This window comes from Monodelphis domestica, chromosome 1, assembly GCF_027887165.1.
Source record: "Monodelphis domestica isolate mMonDom1 chromosome 1, mMonDom1.pri, whole genome shotgun sequence".
Taxonomy (NCBI): Eukaryota; Metazoa; Chordata; class Mammalia; order Didelphimorphia; family Didelphidae; genus Monodelphis; species Monodelphis domestica.
Window position 1 is genome coordinate 695,274,801 of NC_077227.1, and position 21,422 is coordinate 695,296,222.

The 21,422-nt window shown below is 35.9% G+C and overlaps 1 protein-coding gene across 3 annotated transcripts in view; it reads left to right on the plus strand.

Moving 5' to 3' along the window:
* The window catches only part of CTCF (CCCTC-binding factor), a 48,950-nt gene that overhangs the window by 13,624 nt on the left and 13,904 nt on the right, over window positions 1-21,422 (plus strand). For 2 of the 3 annotated variants that reach the window (XM_007477171.3, XM_007477172.3), the window contains exons 3-6: window positions 13,258-13,380; window positions 16,385-17,174; window positions 17,544-17,714; window positions 20,205-20,338. In XM_007477171.3, the coding sequence (XP_007477233.1) occupies window positions 16,394-17,174; window positions 17,544-17,714; window positions 20,205-20,338 (1,086 nt within the window). In that variant the 5' untranslated portion in view covers window positions 13,258-13,380; window positions 16,385-16,393. The remainder of the gene's footprint in view (window positions 1-13,257; window positions 13,381-16,384; window positions 17,175-17,543; window positions 17,715-20,204; window positions 20,339-21,422) is intronic. The other variant, XM_003339769.4, reaches the window with a different exon arrangement.

Consider the following 21,422-nt stretch of genomic DNA (forward strand, 5'->3'; position numbering starts at 1 on the left):
ACATTGGAGAGCCTGGATTTGAATCCTTCCTCAAATCAGCTTTGTAACCAAGAGTGAGTCATTTAATTTCTCATGCCTTCAGTTTCTTGATCTGTATTATAAGAATACTTGCACTATCTACCTCATGGGATACTTGTAACAAAAAGTCTTTGTAAACCTTTAAAGAAATTATAAGGTTTTTTAAAAGCTTACTGCCTTTTTCTAATTGTTACTTTGAAGAAGTAATTTAACTTCTTTTTTTTTTAAGTACTTTAACTTCTTAATAAGTTTCCTCATTTATAAAATAAACTCTGGAGTCTATGACCTCCTTATTTTCTTTTACAAGTGTAGTAGTATAGCTATCTCGGGGTAACAGTAACCTGTTCACATGCTTCACCCACTGTAAAAATGTGTATATTTCCTTGACTTTCGTATATGTGCTCTGAACAAATGAAAGGCCAGTTGTAGGTGGTAGACAAAAGTCACAAAAATGTTTGCTTAAACAAGTTCCATCTCTTTGGACAAGATGGGAGAATTTAATGAAGGGAAAAATTAGGGATGGTAGAAGGGAATAAGCAAAACACAGAATTATGCCTAAAATCTATTCCTTCCACAAAATACTCTTATCTGCCAGCTCCATGCATTATCCCTGGCTATCACCCATTCCAGGAATTCTCTTTTCATCTCTGCCTCTTTTGGCTTCCTTAGTTCCTTTCATGTCCCTGATAAATTCTATAAGAAACTTTTCTTCTGTTGACTATCTCCAATTTATCCTGTATATGTCTTGTTTGTTGAGGGTGGTTTTCCTTATGTTTCCCTCATTAGTCTGTGAATTCCGTGAAAGCAGAGAATACTTTTGCTTTTATTTGTATCCCAAGCATTTAGTACAGTGTAGTACAGTACACAGTTGGTACTTAATAAATGCTTATGACTAACTCAGCTTCTGAGTTAGAATTGCTGTGTGGTGAGGCAGTTAGAACTCTTATCTTCTACTTCAAAGACTACTCAACTAACTATATGAAGGATTAGCCTTCTCTTATTGAGTGTGCTAATTGTGGAGAGAAGGTAGAACCCAATGGCCTCTGTTTTCCTCATCTGTAAAATGGGGATAATACTTAAAATAATTCACTCCCTAGAGTTGTGGAGAGAGAAAAAAACCTGATGAACAATAGAGTTTTAAAGAAGTTTAATCCAATTGAGAAAAGCTTCATGTTGCATTTGAGTTGGATCTTGAAAAATGAAACCTATTCCAGTAAAGATAGGGATTGGGGTGTGGGTAATAGGGCATTCCAGACATAAAGAATTTCATAAGCAAACACCTGGAGATAGAAAAGGACAAGGATGTGTTTAGGGAACACAGACAGTCCTGACTGGTCAGAGTGAAATGTTGGGAATGAGTAGTATGAATAAACTAGGAAAGTTGGAATTATTGGTTAGAGGAAGGGGGAGGAAGCATTTATGTACTGTCTAATATGTTTTAGGCAATATGCTAATTCAAAAATATTATTTTATTTGATCCTTACAACACTGGAAAAGAGATTAACTGTTAATTCCCATTCATAGTTGGTAAGTGTCTGAGACCAAATTTGGACCGTCTTCCTGATTCTAGGCGCAGTGCTCTCTATCCACTATTCCACCAAGCTGCTTCTGGATAAGGAGTCACAACTTTTTGGTTTTCTAGGTGGTACCTAGAAATTAACAGACTAGTCTTGGTGAAAGGTAATGAAGGCCTAGATTTAGAAATCGATAAGAATGAAAGAGAAGATATGTTGAGAAAGGGGGTGGAACCCACTAGATTTAATAAATAGAGGGGAAAGGTATGATAGTGACAGCCAGGATTTTGTACATGGTTGAATGGAGAAGATTGTTGCCATTTAACAGAAGAAGAAATATCAGGAGGAAAGAGTAGGCTCTGGAGAGGATGAAGAATTAAGTTTTGGAGAGTTCAAGATCTGCTACAAACAAATTTTTTTTTAGAATTATGTATATACAGATAAACCAGAGCATCTTAACTATGTATTTATGTAGATTTTAAAATACTATTCTAACTGCTTTTGAGTCTTATTTGTCCCCATTGTTGTAGTATGTTTTTTTAGCTGTTTGAAATTTGACAAGTAAATGACCTTTGGGTTAGTATCTCAGACATTAAGTGTAAGTGGTTAAGTAAATTATTGGGTATCTTAAATTTTGCATTTAAATCTCTAATCAGTTTTCACACCAAAATGAGATCCCTATTTTCTTTACATTTGTAAGATAAAGCTTATCTCAAAAGAGGCTGCTTTAGCTATCTCTTAATATAATATCAAATGGATTAGGAAATGTAGCTGTGAAAGGCCCAAATGGAGGTTCTATTTCTTTTTTGTACCATTTCCAATAGTCATGCACCACCTCATTCTCAAAGCTGAACCAACCTTCTCATAACAGAGAAAGAGTTAAGCAAAAACACCTGACAATAGATGAACCCTTCTGCCCTCATGATCAGAAACCCCCTGCTTCTCTACTAAGAGGAGAAAGATTTTCAGATAGTTGTTTAATTTTCTTTTCTCAGAGCCTTTGGGTTTTGGTTTCCTTTTAGTTATCTTTTTACTATTTTTAGTCTATATTCTTCTGGGTCTGCTTATTTCCTTTGCTGCATCAGTTCATGTAAATCTTCCTTTTGTCTATTATAATTTCTCATTCTAAATATTAGATGTTTAGCAATTTTCCTTTTGGATCCAAAGAGTGGGGGAAATGGCAATTAGCTACCACCCTACCAAGAATATTTATCATGTTTATCTTCAGGTTTTCCTAAACATGTTTCTCCTTTTATCTTGGGGAGGTGCATTTTACATTTTACCTGTATCCAGCACTCAGCAAAGTACTGGGTATATATAGTAGGTACTTTTAAAATGCTTGTTGATTTAGACATACTAAGGGAAAAGGTCCCACATACAAGGAACAGTAAAAAGTTATAAATGAAATAATTGCTGTTGATATTAATAGAGGCTTAATAATATGTTGAATAGATGATTTGAACAAATAATAACATTTTCCCTCTTCTACCTGTTTTGGAAAAAAGCAAAAGTTCATTTGTTCCTTTTAGGTTACATGACATTCCTGGATACCATATTCACAAGTTTAGATTTTAATGGTACTCATTTTGCATCCTGGTTGAACCTTCTGAAGCATATGAAAAAGTCCTGAGGTATCAGTTTAACGGTGACAAATTTCAGAACACTTTTGTGCCAATTTAGATAGATAGGGTTTCCTAGGATTCAGTTGCCTCTAAATTGTACCTAGAATAACTTGCATCATGGGTTAGCCATTAATATCTAGTAGCTGCATTGAGCTACAGAATTATCATACGTGTCCAGTAAATGCAACTTAAGATGGAATGTAGATTAGTTATAATCTAAGGAAATTTTCAGGGTTATTTTGATTTTGAGGTCTTAAGAAATGTAATTAGACCAATATGTTCTATCCTCCCCCCTTTTTTTTACCATGAAATAGTTTAATTTACTATATTTTTAAAACTATGACTTTTTTTGGTACTAGTTTTGTGTCCTCTTATTTCAGTGAAACAATTCTCCTTGAAACCCATGGTTATAGTGTCACTTTGGTTCTAGATTTATTTGTTCCATACTTAAAATTAGGGCTTTACCTGATTTCTGGATTTCCCTTCCATCCTTCTGCAGTTGTCTAATTTAATTTTGTGTTCTGCCATTTTTTCATTGTTTTGTTTTTATTTTTGAGATTGGCCTCAAGGCTGGAAATGCAACTTTTTACTCATGGGCCCATTCTCAGAACTGAAGCTATAATCAATTCTCTCTACCTTAAGCAGCTTTCCCAGGCACCCACTATGGCTACTTTAACCATACTGCAACTCCTGAACTTGAGATTCACTAGCCTCAGCCTTCACTAGAAACAGGAATTACTAGACGAAAGTATGCTAGTTTTGCTTTATTCTAGTCAAAGGAAATGAAGTATGGGGGGGAAGCTGGGTAGCTCAGTGGATTGAGAGACAGGCCTAGAGGTCCTAGGTTCAAATGTGACCTCAGACACTTCCCAGCTGTGTGACCCTGGGCAAGTCACTTGACCCCCATTGCCTAGCCCTTACCACTCTTCTGCCTTGGAGCCAATACACAGTATTGACGCCAAGACGGAGGGTAAGGGTTTAAAAAAAAAATGTACCACCAAATTAATCAGTCATATGTTTTGCATATAATATAGATACAAAACACATCTTCCCCCAGACAGAAGTCCACAGATTTAGAGCTAGAAGAGACCTCAGAGCCCTGGTTCTACACAAAAGGAAGAAGTCTGTATTCTCTTCATGTAATCTTTAAAAGAATTGAGAACTAGGATTGTACTTGTGTTTGTATTATGAAATTCAATTAGAGTCCTTGGGAATATTCATAAATTAGTTGTTTATTATCTTTCTAAAATTTTCTTTCCCATTGAGCTTACACTTTGAACATATAAAAGGTACAATAAGTAGTTGTTTAATGAATAGTTATTTCCTCTTAGTTGTGACTAGATCTATGAATCCAAGCCTCAGTAATAAATTATCTCCTCAGTTGATTATACACTTCTCCATCTAAAATCTGTTAGTTATTGATTCACTGCTTAGCCAGTTGGTTTAACAACTGTTAATTGTTAGGGTTAAGTGACTCAGTGGATAGAGTGCCAGGCCTAGAGTCAGGAAGATTTATTTTGAAGAGTTCAAATCCAGCCTCAGACACTTACTTAACCCTTTGCCTCATATAATTTCTTCATCTATAAAATGATCTGGGAGAAGGAAATAGCAGATCATTCTGGTATCTTTGCCAAGAAAATCCCAAATGAAGTCACAGTCTGACATGACTGAATATCATCATTTTTTTAAAATAGCAGAAACTCATTCTTTTATTCTAATTTCTAAATTGTTTTTCAAGATTGCCATTCTAAATAATTGATTGCTGTTGTTCCTAAATCCATAACACCTTAAATATGGTTTTTTTTCCCTCGCTATCTTACTTGAGAAATCTTGTTTGGTATATTTCATTTTAAACTCAAGTTCTTTGTTCCTATTATCTAATCTAACTATATTAGAATAAATGGGGGGAATCATTTTAATGGAGGGAAGTGACCATTAACTGAAGCTATTTTAGTGGGTTATATATAGCAGTGGTATAAAATTTAAATAGAAACAGGGTTCCCTAAACCATATATAAGAATCCCTGCTGGCCACACACTGATTTTGTTTTAGAATGTGATATTATCTATGTGGGGTGTGTTTGTTTTGGTTAAATAATTCCTAATTACAATTTAATCTGGTTCTAGTCACATGCTTGATATCATGTGTTTGACAACCCTGGATTATGTCATGCCTTTGTATGCAAATGTCATCACTTTTGGTCACAAAAATACTTTGATTTCTCTCTCCCCCTTACCCCCTTTTTTAAAGGAGACAGAAAAGTATAAGAGGAAGGGATTATGAATAGATAATATTGTTTCTGGTCAGTTCTTGCTGAGGACCCATTACCATGGTCACTAATGCTCTTTCCACTTCAGATTGTGCCAACTTTCTCCTTCCAACTCTCCCCTGGTGCTTTATTGTGCTGTGCTATAATAGTAGCCTTATTCTGCTCTTATGTTTTGTGGTAAAGTGATTATGACTGTGTTTTTTAAAATAAAAAAAAGGAAACTATTTTCTTCTGATATTTATCTTTGCTTTGTTCTAAAAGTTTGAACACTTCTTTTTCTCATTCTTCCATGGATATACAGACTTTTAAACTACAGCCAAAAAGTAAGAGCTTTTGATTCTTAGGATGTGAATAAATGATTTGAGCTTGTGCTTTTTTTTCCATAATGGGAAATAGAGCCAAGTGGGCATTTGAATGTTTACTGCGTGGCTCTTGCTCTGTTGTAAAATCAAATATCCTTGGCCCTCTAAGCCTATCTTTAAAATGAGATTGTTAGACAAAATGATCTCAAAGTCTCTACCATACTAAATCCCATGATCCTAGGATTATGTATTCTCCTTTCATATCCTCTGCCCAAAAAGTGGTGCTTGATTTGATATGTATGAGATTGATTGGGATCTACATTAGACTTTTTCAAAAATAGTTCTATTCTGGAGTCCACACAGTAGCTCAAGCTTGCTACCCTTTGGAAGAGTTGAGGAAGAAAGAAACTCCAGAGTAAGTGGTATTTTTTTTTTCACTTTAGAAAATAAGCTATGAAATTTTAGCCAGTCTTTTGTATCTCAGTGCAAATCATGTAAAAAAGACACCATGGCTTTCTGCTTAAGAAAGCAGATCTTTCAAAGTTCTTGCTCTTCCAATATCTTATATATGTTAGATCTATTTCATGATATCTGTTTCCTTTTTTTCCTTAACTTGCCTCCCACCCCTAAAAAAATATCTGAAAAGGAGACAGTAGTTTTTCTTGGGAAGTTATCCTGCTATTTAAATGTCTGAAAAATGACCAATTCAGAGAAGCACGTAAAAGATATAACTCTCTCCAAATGGAGATAGATTGTTTGGGGAAGGCCTAGATGGATGGAAGATAAGAAATACCCACCTAGGGACCTTCCCAGGATCAGCTAAGCACAAAGCCCTTGGGCTTTGAGAACCGAGTTTACAGGAGAAGATTAAATGAAGTAATGCTAAGAAGGCAATGCTAATGGAATGGAAACAGTAACTGTAATAACATAAACTCACCATTAAGAGACATAACAAATACAATTTACATGTTACTTGTAACACATCTTACCTTTTTAGAAAAAAAAATTATTATTAACTGTTAGTGGGGAGAGGGAATTATTTTATAGGAATTTGTTGAAAATTGTCCAAATAAAATGCATCAGTTTTTAGTTAGCTAGCTCAGCTGCTGGCTTTGTCTTTATGACTAAATCTTTAGTATCCTTAGGAATGCCCAATTTTAAAGCTGATTTTAAAATCTGTCAAAAAAAATTTTTTTTACATTCTAGAATAAATATTTTAATTTAGTGAAATCAGATATTAGATTTTTTTTTTTAATGATGAAATCCAGACTTATGGATCCTTAGGAAAGCTAGAAATAATGTTAAAGATTATCCAGACCAGGATTCTTTCTTACACAGACCAGGATTCTCTCTTACAGATAAGGAAACTAAAGCCCAGAGAATAGAAGTTTCTCCTCTCATTCTTGGTTTTCTGTGTACTAAATTCTTCAAGAGCTCTGATGTCTGTATTGTGGGTGATATCTGAACCATAGCTAGTGCTAACAAATATAAGCCATATTGCCTTAATAAATCAATTAATGTTGCCTGAGTGGGCCAGTACAGGGACTCAGTATTATAGAGACATAGAAATAAGAATGATTCTTGCTAACCAGGCACTTGGTCTAATCAAGGGTGTAAAACTAACACCAACCAAAATGAGCACATGTGAGAAAGAGACTGATATGGTTGCTTTATTAGATCTCTCCTACTTCACTATATTGTATTTATTGATTTAAATGTTCTGTTTACTTTAAAAAGTAAACTCCTTAAAGGCAGGCACTTTTTAAAATGTCCTCACTTAGGACAGTGCTGAACAACCTAGGTAACATTAAATACTTAAATTAACTACTGGATTACAACAGCATTTTAATTCCGCAAACAAAGTGCAGTCTTAGAAAAGAGTAACAATCAATACTTCCCCTAAAATAATAAGTAAGTAGAGGATAATGCAAACTTAGCATTTACAATCTTAAATGTGAATGGATTAAACAACCCAGTAATTTAGAGAATTCCAAATGTATAAGAAAACATTCCAACAGTTTGCTGCATACAGGAAGCATCTAAAAAATAAATGCACAATAAAAAAGAGAAGACAAGATCATTTAACTTATATTTTTAAAAGTTAAGTTGCAAAAAGACATAATAAATGTATTTTTACATTTACATTACAAAATGGAGATTTTTCTATTCCTTGAAACTAGATATGAAGCAACTGTAGGACACAGTTTTGAAATATTTATGGTGTCTTGTGAATGGGAGAGTATACATATAAAAAATATACATTTTTCTCAATATTACCTAGAGTCTGTATAAGTTAATACAATAAACTTATTGTTTGTTTAAATGAACTATCTTTTTTAGGAAGAAATTCTACTTGGCCAACCAGGCAATCAGAATTTTACAGCTGAGTACATTAAAGTACATGTTTTTGTTTGATTTGGTCATTTGACTATAGTTTTATGTTCAGTATCAAGAATTTTGTAAAGTTAACAGGTATTATTAAGTATTTACTGTGTGCCAGACACTGTTAAGGGCAGGGTCATCCAAAGAAGGGCAAAAATAGTCCTTGCCTTCGAGGAGTTCAGAGTCTTTACTGGGAAACAACATGCTATTGTCAAACAAGATATGTGTAGGATATATATATATATATATCTCAGTAATCTTAGAGAGAAGGCACTAACATTAAAAGAGAATAGGGGAAAATGGAATCATTTACTTGGCAAATCTTTGGAGAAGGGAAGAATTTGTGACCAAACAAGAGAGAGTATTATATGATGTAAAATGAATGATTTTGATTATATTAAATTAAAAGGCTTTTGCACAAACAAAACTAATCTAACCAAGATTAGAAGAGAGACAAACTGGGGGGAGGGGCATAATAAATGTCTCTGATAAAGCTCTAATTTGTCTAAGTCAAATTTTATAAAAATACAAGCAATTTTTCAAATGGAGAAATCAAAGACATCAATGATCTTAGGGAAAAAATGTTCTCTTGATTAGAGAAAAGCAAATTAAAACAGCACTGCTGTACCACCTCATGCCTATCAGATTGGCTAATATGGCAGTAAAGGAAAGGGGTAAATGTTGAAGGAGAGGTGGCAAAATTAAGACATTCATGCATTGTAGGTAGAGTTGTGAACTGATCCAAGCATTCTGGAAGGCAATTTGGAACTATACCTAAAGGGCTATAAAACTATGAATTACCTTTGATTCGGTAATGCCACTGTATTATTATTGTTGTTGTTGTTGTTATTAGTCTGTATCCCAAAGAGATTGTTTTAAAAAGAGGGAAACAACCCACTTGTACAAAAATATTTATAGCTGCTCTTTTTATGGTGGCAATGAATAAGAAATTGAAGGGATTGGGAAATGGTTGAACAAACTGTGGTACATGTTGGGAATTGAATAATACTATTGTGCTGTAAGAAATGATAAGCAAGATAATTTCAGAAAAAGCTGGAAAGATCTGCTGGAACTGCTGCCGAGTGAAATAAGCAGAACTGGAAGAACATTGTACACAGTAATAGCAATATTGGACAGATGATTATCTGTAAAAACTTGGCAGCTTTCATCAATGCAAAGATCTGGGACAATCCTGAAAGACTAGATAGATAGAACAGGGAGTTCTATCCACCTTCAGAGAAAGAATTGTTGGAGTCATCATTCAGTCTGTGTATTTTTGGTTTTGTTTTGAAGATTTGGTTATGTATGACTTTGCTCTTACAATAGTGACCAATATGGAAGTGTGTTTTGTATGATGCTAGAAAATGGGGGGGGGGGGATCTTGAGAGAGAGAAAAGGAAATCTTGCAAAAGGTAGAATTTTAATTAAGACTTGGAGAAAAACTAAGAGGTGTAGATGAGGGAGGACATTTAAGGCCTGGAAAAAAGCAGCTATTAGAGATCAGTGTTTTATGCAGAGAATAAGGAAGCTGATGTCACTGGGTCATATAGTTGATAGAAAGGAGCAAAGAAAAGGGATGATTCTGAAGATCTTTAAAAGGCAAATAGAAGTATAGAGTTTGGTTCAGAGTTCCATTTTTAACTTTTCTGTATTGTGACCAGGGGACCTAAGAGCCAAGGAGAAAAGAGGCATGCCTGAAGTAAATGGTGTTCAAGGGCAGAAGTATAGAATAGACCTGTCTCCCTACTGGAGGTATATAGATAATTACCTGCTTGCCATAGTTCTATAGAGATAAATGGGAATCATGAATTGCCATATTCTCTTTGGATGTGGTTTAAAACTCCTTGTTGAGGCCATGATGTATTAATTGTCATGTGTGTTTTGTTTTTGAAAGACACATTACTATAAAATGACAAATCCAAGTATTCACAATTTAAAGCCATCCTGGATTAGCAAGAAAACAGCTTTATGTTGCCTTTTGAAAAATAATATTGTGATATCATGGAATAGGCACAAGATTTGGGGATCAGGAGACCTAAGTTTGTTTTAGCCCTCCTCATCATGGGCAAGTTATACAAATTATTGTTACCTCAGTGTCTTCATCTGTAAATTAAAGTGGGGGTGGACTAGTTGATCTTTTAAGATATGTCCAACTTAAAAGCTTGTGATCCTGTGGTATCCTATTCTGTAGCATCCTTGTAGCATTAAACTAGAATACAGAGGTAAGCCACATGGCTTCCTTTACCACAACAGGATCAGGTCTGATTGTATCTGCTGGACCTTTTCAGACCTAATATGGTTTTCTGGCACTTGGCTATTGCCTTGGCAAATATTTCTCAACGGAAAGATCAGGTGAAGGGTGAGAAAAGAAGAAATGTCTGAGTTGGATCCAAAAAAAGAGAGATCGTATGATTTTGAAATCATGAAAACATGCCACGTTACTTTTCACTACAAAATTAAAACTGCTTCTTAAATCCACTAGGCCTAAGTCACACCGCCTGCTGGGTTTCTATGGTAAAAGAATTGACTTTCAAGTAGAATGCTGATTTTAGACCTTTTTAATGACACTTTTTTTCACGGTGAGAGAGTGCTATGTCTTGGCAAGACAATTGGTTCTGATTTGGACATTGTTCCAATTCTTTTTTTCAGTATAGATTAGGAATTTGTGGCTACTTTGGGATTGAATTTGAAGTGTATAAAATCCTTTAACAGGTAGCCTGTTGTCACAACTTTGAATTTTGTAGTATGTTAGTGGCCAAAGGCAAATTTTTCTATTTTCCTCCACTTTTTGTGTTCTAAAATTTGAGTGGTACTGTTTTCATCTCCCCTATTTTTAACTGGAATGTTTGTTTTCCAAGAACCTTTACAAAATTTAACAAGAGTAATAGGGTTAGAATTTGCAGCATCTGAATTCTGGTTTAGTAATAGTCAGGGAACCTCTTGATATCAGCTCCATAGAATTATCTTCACATCTTCCTGTAGAACTAGCCTTGGGGCCTGAATGAGATGGTTTCCTTTATTTTTAGAATGAAAGAGTTTAGATCGCAGAGAAATTTGATTTTTTTTTTTGAAGAATCATTAAACTGAACTCCAAATCCTCATAAATTACTATACTAGTAGGTAGCAATAGTTGCTACTAATTGTGAATGTGAATGGAATAATGCTAAAGGACTTTGTATAATACAGAATTATGGCATTCATCTTTAGGAGATGTTTTGGTAGCTACATCTCTTAAGCACATGACAGATAATGAGAAGTTCTTTCAGTGAAGGCTGGAGTATTCATAATTCTTCAGAGAAAAGTATTTAAGAATTAGTCAATGGTGGTACATCAAGCATAAGCTCACATACTAACCTTGAAGTGTCTCTGCTAATAATATCTTGTGTCAGTGAAATGGACTGGCTGTGATTGTTTCCAGGCAGAAGGTTAATGTTGCTGCTTTTATCAAAAGAGTCTTTGTGCCTGTACCTTCTTGGTGGTTTGAAATGTGAATCAAAGAATGTTAAGGCTAAAGAGAACATCTAGTCATAGGAACCTAGGGTGTAGAGCCAGGGACAAAATACAACCCCTTCTTTTAGAGACTAGCAGCTGAGCCCCAGAAAAGAATAGGAAAGAGCAGATCCTGTTTTTGAACACAGATCTTTATAACTACTGATCTTTTCATTCTGTCTACTTCAGGCTCTTGCCTTCTATCATAACACAGCAGCATGGGAAGAACATGGACTCTTCGGTCATAAGACCTGGGCTCAATTTCTGCCTTCTTTGCTTACTACCCAATTGACCCTAGGCAAAGTACTCATCCTCCTTTTCATCTGTAAAATGAAGCATGTGGACTAGATGATCGGAAGAGCTTCCTAACTCTGGTTTTTTGGTCTTGGGATTTTACAGATCAGGGAACCAAGGCCCAGGGATTTCATGGGGTTGAAATTTTACCTGAGGCTTGTTTTTCTTTTATTTTTTCTTTCTTTCTTTTTGGTTACAAATTTCATAATCTTAAAAAACCCAAACATTTTTTTTAAACCCTTACCTTCTGCCTTGGAATCAATACTGGGTATTGGTTCCAAGGCAGAAGAGCAGTAAGGGCTAGGCAATGGAGGTTAAATGACTTGCCCAGGGTCACACAGTTGGGAAGTGTCTGAGGTCAGATTTGAATGCAGGACCTCCTATCTCTGGGCCTGGCTCTCAATCCACTGAGCTACCCATCTGCCGCCGCCCCACCCCACCCCCGCACCCCACCCCCACCCCCCATATTCGAATATACAAAGAACAAAAAAGAGACTTGTTTATAAACTTATAAATTTCTGTTATATACATTTTGTTTTTGTTTTTTGCTTTTTTAATATTTAATTTGAAAGATAGCAAAATTATCTTGTGTCCTGAACTTGTTCTCTTCTGTTTGGGGAACATTTCTATTACTTCCTACCGAATTATCATCCTTTGCTTTAAGTAATTTTTGTATTGATAAATACAGTTAAATACACAAGTATTATTAAAGAATGTATGATACTTTAAAGGTTTACAGAGTGTTTTGCTTATATTATTTCATTTTATTATCACAGTAACCCTGTGAAGTAGATGCTCTTATTTCTTATTTTACAAATTAAAAAAGTAGTATAAGCATCTAAGGCAAGATTCCAACTAGTCTGTCTGATTTTAAATCCATTGCTTTATCCATTAGCCCTGTATGCCTCTTGAAATACTAAATGAAATAATTACAACCTATGGGAGTACAGATGTGATCTTTGTTCTAGTTTTACTCTTCTTTCCCCTTCCTATAGACTCACAGCATAGTAAAGGGAGCAGTTGCTTCTAGAAACCCAGGCCTTGGGTTCAAATTTGCCTCTAGCAAGATGCTTTATTTCCTCATCTGCAAATCAAAAAGATTGAATTGGGTAGTTTCTAAAGCTCCTTCTGGCTCTAAATTGATGATTCTGTGATCCTATGACTTCTTTAACTTCACTTCAGAATGTTTCTGGTTGTGGTTTTATGTTCTTTTTAGTGTATTAAGTAATTTTTCAAGACTGGATTTGTTTTGCTTTCTTTAAAACTAACTTTTTTCTTAAAGGTAGATATTTAAGTATATTTGTCCGAGTATAAATAACACTGTATAAAAATTTCACTCTTGGCTGTTTTTCTGTCTTTCTTGATAGATATGCTTTGTCTCTATCTACAATAAAGCCAGAATAAGAAGGAATGGGTAAAATTGCAGTTTCAGAGTATTGTTGAAGAATTTCCTAACAATGAATTAAATATTGGAACGGGTACTGAGGAAGGTTTGTAAAACCCTTTTCTCTGAGGTCTTAGACAATTGAGGTTGATTCTTCTCTCTAGGTTAGTTTAGATGTCATTTTCTATCCTGGGCTGGGAGGTAGGGATGTCAAGGGTTGGGGAGGGGGTCACTGGTGTTCAGTAGCTTTTGGCTATTGACCAAAGGGGTGGGAGAGCAATACCAGAAATTCCAGATTAGGAAGGACAAATGAAATGGGGAGTGAGAGGGATGGATTTCTGTTAGGGGCAGAAAATTAGTTTATTTAGATTATACTTAAGAGGAAACTTACTTCTTAATTACTTCTCTATACACTTAATGCAGCAAAATTACTTCAGTGTTTTTCACTTTTAGAGACCCATTCTTCATTAAGTTTGTCTATAAAGTCAACATATCTGTTTCCCATACTCCTGTTTTAATGTGTTTTCATTTTCTCTTAATTGGAGAAAAAAAAAGGAACTCCTTGGAAAAAAAGACAGTGTAAAAGTATCAGCCTATATATAATATGTGAATGTTTCTCTATTCCTAACCAAAGTGTAGGGCATACAAAAGAGACATGAGTTAACATGGACCCTATGGTCTAGCTGGTTGGATAACATGAAACAATTGGAAAACAATTGCCCTTTTTTAATTGATTGATTCTAGTTTTATATTTTAGTTTTTCAATATATATATTTTTTCCTGTGATTACATGATTCTTATTGTCTCTTTCCCCTGCTTAGAGTTGACAAGCAAAAAAATAAGTAGGGGACAGCTGTGTGGCTCAATGGACTGAGATCCAGAACTAGAGATGGGAGAACCTAGGTTCAAATATGGCCCCAGACACTTCCTAGCTCTATGACCCTGGGCAAGTCACTTAACCCCCATTGCCTAGTCCTTGCCACTCTTCTGCCTTGGAACCAATAGTTAGTATTAATTCTAAGATGGAAGATAAAGGTTTTTTAAAAAAAGAAAATAATTGCCTATTAAATTGAGTGGTTTAGAAGATAAATGCAATAGGCCTTTAACAAAGGAAGAGAGATTTTTTTAAAAGCCTTCATTTAGATATGAGACTTGAGCTGGACTTTGAGGGATCAGGATTTAAAATTAGCAAAGTAAAAGAGATCACAAGAAAGGAAGGAGAAACTATAGCATTAGTTAAATGGCTGGTCTTGGATTATACAGAAGATAAGGAGAAAAACTGAGCTAGATTGGAGTAGATATATAGTGTTTGGGAAGCAGTAGAAAATTGGGGTGGATTCCTAGCTGTGTGACCCTGGGCAAGTCACTTGACCCCCATTGCCTAGCCCTTACCACTCTTCTGCCTTGGAGCCAATACACAGTATTGGCTCCAAGACAGAAGGTAAGGGTTTTTATTTAAAAAAAAAAATTGGGGTGGAGAAATAGTGTGATGTTAGATTAGGATAAGAGGTCTCTGAAAACTCAGTAGAGATTGAACTCAAGACTTGAGGCAAACAATTTTTCACATTGCAAAAGTTGGAAAACCTTTTTTAAAAATAGCACCAAAACTTCCCTTTTTCACTTGATGGAAATAGGATAAAGCACAAGCAATGGGGAGACTTTACCAGTGATAGAACCATCAGGGTTATTAGAAACCCTCAAGTAAAGAGGAAAGTTTGAAGCTTATTTTATAAGCTTGTTATGTCCACCAATGAAAACAGGTTTTTAGCATATAGGTGTATCCAAGCGCTAATTTTTGAGATTGTGACTTTTTTTTCCCCAGTTAGCTATTTATAACAATTTTCACAAATCAATCACTCTTCCCTTTTTAAAAAAATTATTGAAATCTGGCCTATATGTTACTTTGTGTAGGTGTCAGGAATTCCTGTTAAGAAGCAAATTAGTACTTGCTCTCCAACTTATGGTCCTGGAGGGTTGCCTAGGGAAGACCCAGTATGTGGTAGAGGTCTTGGAACATGGGTATTCCTAACCATGGTGTATCTAATGCACCCCACAGCCCCTCAGTCCTTATTATATAGTAAATGTTCTTTTGATCTCTAAAAATTTGTGATGTACGTTTAACTAAAACTACGTTTGAAACGCTCCTTTTTTTTCCCTCCAAGATCTTTAAAAACTAACCAGTTTGGGTAAAGGGATATGGCCTAATTGATTCAACAAGGAGAGAAGTCTAAACAGATACTTGAAGAAAGAAAAGGAAGACCTTATTTTGAAGTCCACCTCCAATACTTAATTAGCTGTGTAACTGGACCTGTTTACTCATCTGTAAAACAAGAGCATTGGACTTGATGTCACTTCTAAAGTCCCTTCCAGTTCTAAATCTATGATCTTTATGGACATAGAGTTTATTACATTATTATTCAACAGATTCACAAATCACAAAATCTTTCAAATTCTTTTACCTGTTAAATAATTTATTGGTGAACTAGCTGTTTATTCATTCTTTTCTGATTTAAAGTCATTTTAGTGATCACTAACTTTAAATAATCTCATATCTTTAGAAAAGGCAGAAAATGAAACATTATAGAAAGGATAAAACCACAAAAAATTATAGTATTATCTCTTCCATCTTATTTAGTGCACTCATTTTATCTGTGCCTTCTCGTAAATCTCCATAGAGGTTTTAATCCAATATGCCCTTCATGCATGCCACAAACTAATTTGAACCAAAAATACAATATTCCTAGAACTGTGCTTTACATTTGTGTTTGTTTATATGTTGTTGTTGTTTTTTTCACCAGTACTAATATAGAATGTTATGTCATATGCAGTTTGGACTTTTAACTGTTTGGGAGGTAATGGTAATGGTTCACTTCCCAGGGTAGAGGGCTTGGTATTTTTTAGAAATGACTGTTAGATAAAATAAATGCCATTGATAAAAACTTTTTTTAATCAATAAAAACTTTAAAAATCACTAATACATAATTTATATAAGTGCTTTTTATTAGGGAGACCAAAACTAATTTCCCTCATTACCTCAGTTTTCTCATTTGGTGCCACTTGTAATTTGTTCTTGAGCTTATTAAAGATAATTCACTTTTTTTTTTTTTAAGGGAAGGAAAATGGAAGGTGAGGCAGTTGAAGCAATCATGGAGGAGTCTGAAACCTTCATCAAAGGAAAAGAGAGGAAAACGTATCAGAGGCGGCGGGAAGGGGGCCAGGATGAAGATGCTTGTCATATATCACAAACCCAAGCAGATGGGAGTGAAGTAGTTCAGGAGGTAAACAGCAGCGTCCAGATGGTTATGATGGAGCAGTTAGACCCTACCCTACTTCAAATGAAGACTGAAGTAATGGAGGGTACAGTACCTCAGGAAGCTGACGCTACTGTAGATGACACCCAGATAATAACACTTCAAGTTGTTAATATGGAAGAACAACCTATAAACCTTGGGGAGCTTCAACTTGTTCAGGTACCTGTGCCAGTAACAGTACCTGTGGCCACCACTTCTGTGGAAGAACTTCAGGGGGCTTATGAAAATGAAGTAGCTAAAGAAGGCCTGCCTGAAGGCGAACCCATGATTTGCCACACCTTACCTTTGCCTGAAGGTTTCCAGGTGGTAAAAGTAGGTGCAAATGGTGAGGTTGAGACATTAGAGCAAGGGGAGCTTCAGCCCCAGGAAGATCCCAATTGGCAGAAAGATCCAGACTATCAGCCTCCTGCCAAAAAGACAAAAAAAACCAAAAAGAGCAAACTTCGTTACACAGAGGAGGGCAAAGATGTGGATGTTTCTGTGTATGACTTTGAAGAAGAGCAACAAGAGGGTTTATTATCGGAAGTCAATGCAGAGAAGGTTGTTGGTAACATGAAGCCTCCAAAGCCAACAAAAATTAAAAAGAAAGGTAAAATGATTTTTTCCATTGTTGACCTTCAGAGCAACAAAAAGTTTGAGATGGAATAGAGGGTAAATAACATTATATAAAGGTTAATCTGGATTGATTTGTTGTGGGTCGATTGTTAATCTTAACAGTCTTAAGTCTTGAGTCTTAAAAGTTCTGGGTTGTTTTATTTGTTTTTTTGCACATTGAAATACTTTGAGTTTTAATGTGTGGCTATAATAGCAGTGAGCTTCAAGTGTGAATGTAGAAATTCAGGCAAGATTTACTTATTAAGGGGCAGTGAAATTTAGATATGCACAGGCAAGTTAATCTAGAAATCCCTGGGACAATCCTGGGGTAGTAAGACTTTGACTAAAATTCTTTTGTGTACAGGTGTAAAAAAGACATTCCAGTGCGAGCTGTGCAGTTATACGTGTCCACGACGGTCAAATTTGGATCGACATATGAAAAGTCATACTGATGAAAGACCACATAAGTGCCATCTCTGTGGCAGAGCTTTCCGCACAGTCACCTTACTGAGGAACCACCTAAATACTCACACAGGTGCTTTCTGGGAAGGGGATAAGGGAAGGCTACAAGGGGACTCCCTTTTAATAGAAGAATGTGTTTGATATCAGTTCTGTAGATGATGCTTCTGAAGGTAATTTCTTAAGGATGGCTGTTTTGGGGAGTCTTCCTCAGTGTTGCTTTTTCCCATCATCTTAATCTGAATGTTATAAGATAGAAACCAGGCATTAGAATGAAATCATCCTGGATTTGGAATTAGAAAAAATTTAGGTTTGTGTCTTGTTTCTTCAATTTAATGATTATATGACTGACCATAGGTATGTCGCTTAAACTTCCTAGACCTCAGGATCCTCCTCATCTGCAAAATAGGGATAGATAAATAAAATAAATAGAGATCCTTAACAGGATTGTTATGAGAATCAAATGAAATAATGTTTGAAAGGTTTTCTGTAAATCCTTAAGTCTCTATAAATGGTAGCAGTTATTAGGGACTTTGTTGTATACAGATAAATGGTAACTGTAGGAAGAAAAATAGTTTAAATATTTGTAAGATGAAGAACCAGGATAAGGATCTTGTGGTTAATATGGACTTATTCCATGAATAATACATATCTGAACTTTCACTTCATCATGTTTTTGGAAGTCAGCAAAACATTAGGTACAGTAAATTTACCTTGTTACTAACTTTGTAGGGCTTATAAAATATTTTCCTTAGAAGATACCAGTGAGGCAAATATTAGATGCACCAACTCTTGATTCCTCAGAGTTTGTGTACAGATCCTTCTCCTGGCACTATTTGCATAATTGTGGGCAACCCTGATCAGACTAGATAGTCCCTACCTGAGGTTGCTTTCAGCTCCAGAGCTATGATCCCATGAAAGATAAAAGATAAGTATGGACTATCAGAGCTTGCCGTCCAAGGCAGGCCATGTTGTTGCTATCCCTTCTAGCACCAAGGGTCCCCTGTAGGCCAGAGTTAAGCTTCAGCTATCCTCCCAGTATAGGATTTAGAGCTAGAAGGAGTGCCAGGTCATTTAGTCCACCCTCGTCTTCAGAGTAGGAAAGTGAAAATCAGAGTAAAGAACTTACATGACCAGGGTCCTGCAATTAGTGACCAAACCTGGACTTGTACCCAGGTCTCTTCTTTAGGCAGTGCTTTGACAAATATGCTAAGTGCTTTGACAAATATGATCTCATTTGATTCTCACAGCAACCCTGGAAGAGAGATGTTATTATCCCCTTTTTTTACAGATGAGGAAACTGAGGTAGACATACCCAGGAGCTTACAACTAGAAAGCGTCTGAAGCCAAATCTTTACTGCAGGCCCCGCTTTCTGTCCACTGAGCCACCTAGCTGCCAGTGGCTGCAATATGGCAGGTTTAAAATTGGTATTCTTGAGTCTAGAAGAAACAGGCTAAAGTAGCAAGATGCTGTAAGTATAGAATCATACAGAACCTCAGAAGAGTAAATGTGAAACTGGACTAGATGTTAAAAGACAATAGCCAATATTTCCTGCCCACCCTCTCCTTCCTGGCAGTTTTTCATAGTCCCTTTAGTCCATGGGAAGTTTGTAATGCTCTACAAATGTAGAATCATATGGCTTAGGCCAAAAATAGACAATCAAACCATAATTAAAACCTGCTGGATGTTGGTTTTGTGATAGAAGAAAGAGGAAAATTACTAAAAACAGCTTTTAAAACTTTTGACCTGCTCTGAAGATACTGGGATTATTTGACCAAAAAGATTAAAACCAAATTAGTGATCCAGGGGATGAAGTATAAAAATCTAAACACTCCCTAGGTGAAGTTTTTATTATAGCTAAGTTTGAGAGGAATTCCAATAAATTCTGTCAATCCCAATAAGCTATTAAGGAGTTGTACTGGCATGCCTGGGACCTGACCCTGACCCTGAATTGACATAGTACTTTTTTAAAGTTTACAAAGCACTTCACAAACTCTTTGTTTTGGTAGTAATGAGTGTTATCAATCTCCTCTAACTTGTTGGAGTCTCTCTCTTAAAGATGGAGGAAGTCAGTGTGGTACTTAGGTTCAAATCCTGCCTCAGATGCTCCCAACTTGTATGACCTTGGACAAATCTTCCCCTCCTTGAGCTCCAATATCCTTTTATATAAATTGATATGTATAATCCAGTAGAATTTGTCAGCCCCAGGAGGAGAGAGGGAAGAGGGAAGGGAAACAACATGAACCATGTCACCGTGACAAAAATAAAATAATATAAAAGCCCTGCTCACATCTCCTCTGTTGAAACCTCCCCACATTCAATCATGAGCAATTTCAGACTTCCTCGTGGTATTCTTATAACACCAGTAATGTGTTTGTCATGTATTATGTATTACAACTCTCTGTGCTACTAATTGACCATAAAGTCCTTGAGGACAGGAGTCATGTCTCATCTCCCCAGAGCCTGGCACAGTGTTGTAACTAGTAGTTTCTTAATAATGATGGTATATATGAAACAAGGGTTGACATTACATCCTAAAGTTTGTTTTTTCTCTTTTCCTTTTAGGTACTCGTCCTCATAAGTGCCCAGACTGCGACATGGCCTTTGTAACCAGTGGAGAATTAGTGCGGCATCGCCGCTATAAACACACCCATGAGAAACCCTTCAAGTGTTCCATGTGTGACTATGCTAGTGTTGAGGTAAAGGTTATATTTTCAGTTATCTTTTTTCCTTAGAAAAGAACTATTCAGTGCTAGAGTTGAAGATGGACAGTTTCTTATGTCGAATAATTTTATTTAGGGTTTGGCAATAATCAGTTTTTGATTATACAGATATACCACGAGCTGTTCTCATCCCAGTGTGAGTGAGTTTTCTACATCAGTTTTATCCTCTGTTGTCCCCCTTCCCCCCAAAGAACAAAGCCACCCTTTTTTAAAATTACTGGAATCTGGTGGGGGTGTGAGGTAGACAGCAATATTAAGTGATGTAGAATATTTCTAACCATACCTATTACTTTTGCCACATAGTGTTATGCATTTGCACTGGAGAATGACAGTTAGGAGGGGGTGCAATTTATTGATTAATGTTCAACTGACTTGTGTAAAGCTACTAATTTGGGAGACTAAAGGAGTACTTATCACAAAACTTACCTTGAAGTTTATTGATCTAACAGTGGAGATAGGGTATATAGATGATATGTTATACATTGTAGAAATCCTTAAGTTGGGAGCCAGAAGACCTGTTAAGTTTATTCTGCCTTTGTGAGTGTCCTGGATGACCTTAGGAAGTCACTAAACCTCTGTTCCTTCATCTATAAAAAGGCAGACCTTATTATTACCACTTGGAAATATTTTGAGTGCCAAGGAGTTGCTGAAGCATTTGGGACATTTGGAATCAAATAAAACTTGTTGGGACATTTTGTTATTGGTATTCCTTAGGCAGAGTTTTTTAAGTGCATAAAAGAGTCCATAATATGGCTAAAAAGAAGAGGATGCAGTGGCCAAGAAGATGGCTACTGTCAATAAGGTTTTAGAGGTGCAAGTAGGTGGCACATGTAGAGGCAAGGCAGAATATACTGCCAATACTAGAGTTTGCTTGACTGCAGATAATAGCAGGGGTAAACCAAAAATAAAGTGGGTCATGTGAGGAATCCATCCTCCCCCCACCCCCTTTTTTTTTTTACTCTTTTAAACTTAAAACTATTTTGGAAAGATCTTCATGGACTGAAATGAGTAGAACCAGGAAAACTTGTAAACAATAACAGCAATATTGTGGAATGATCAA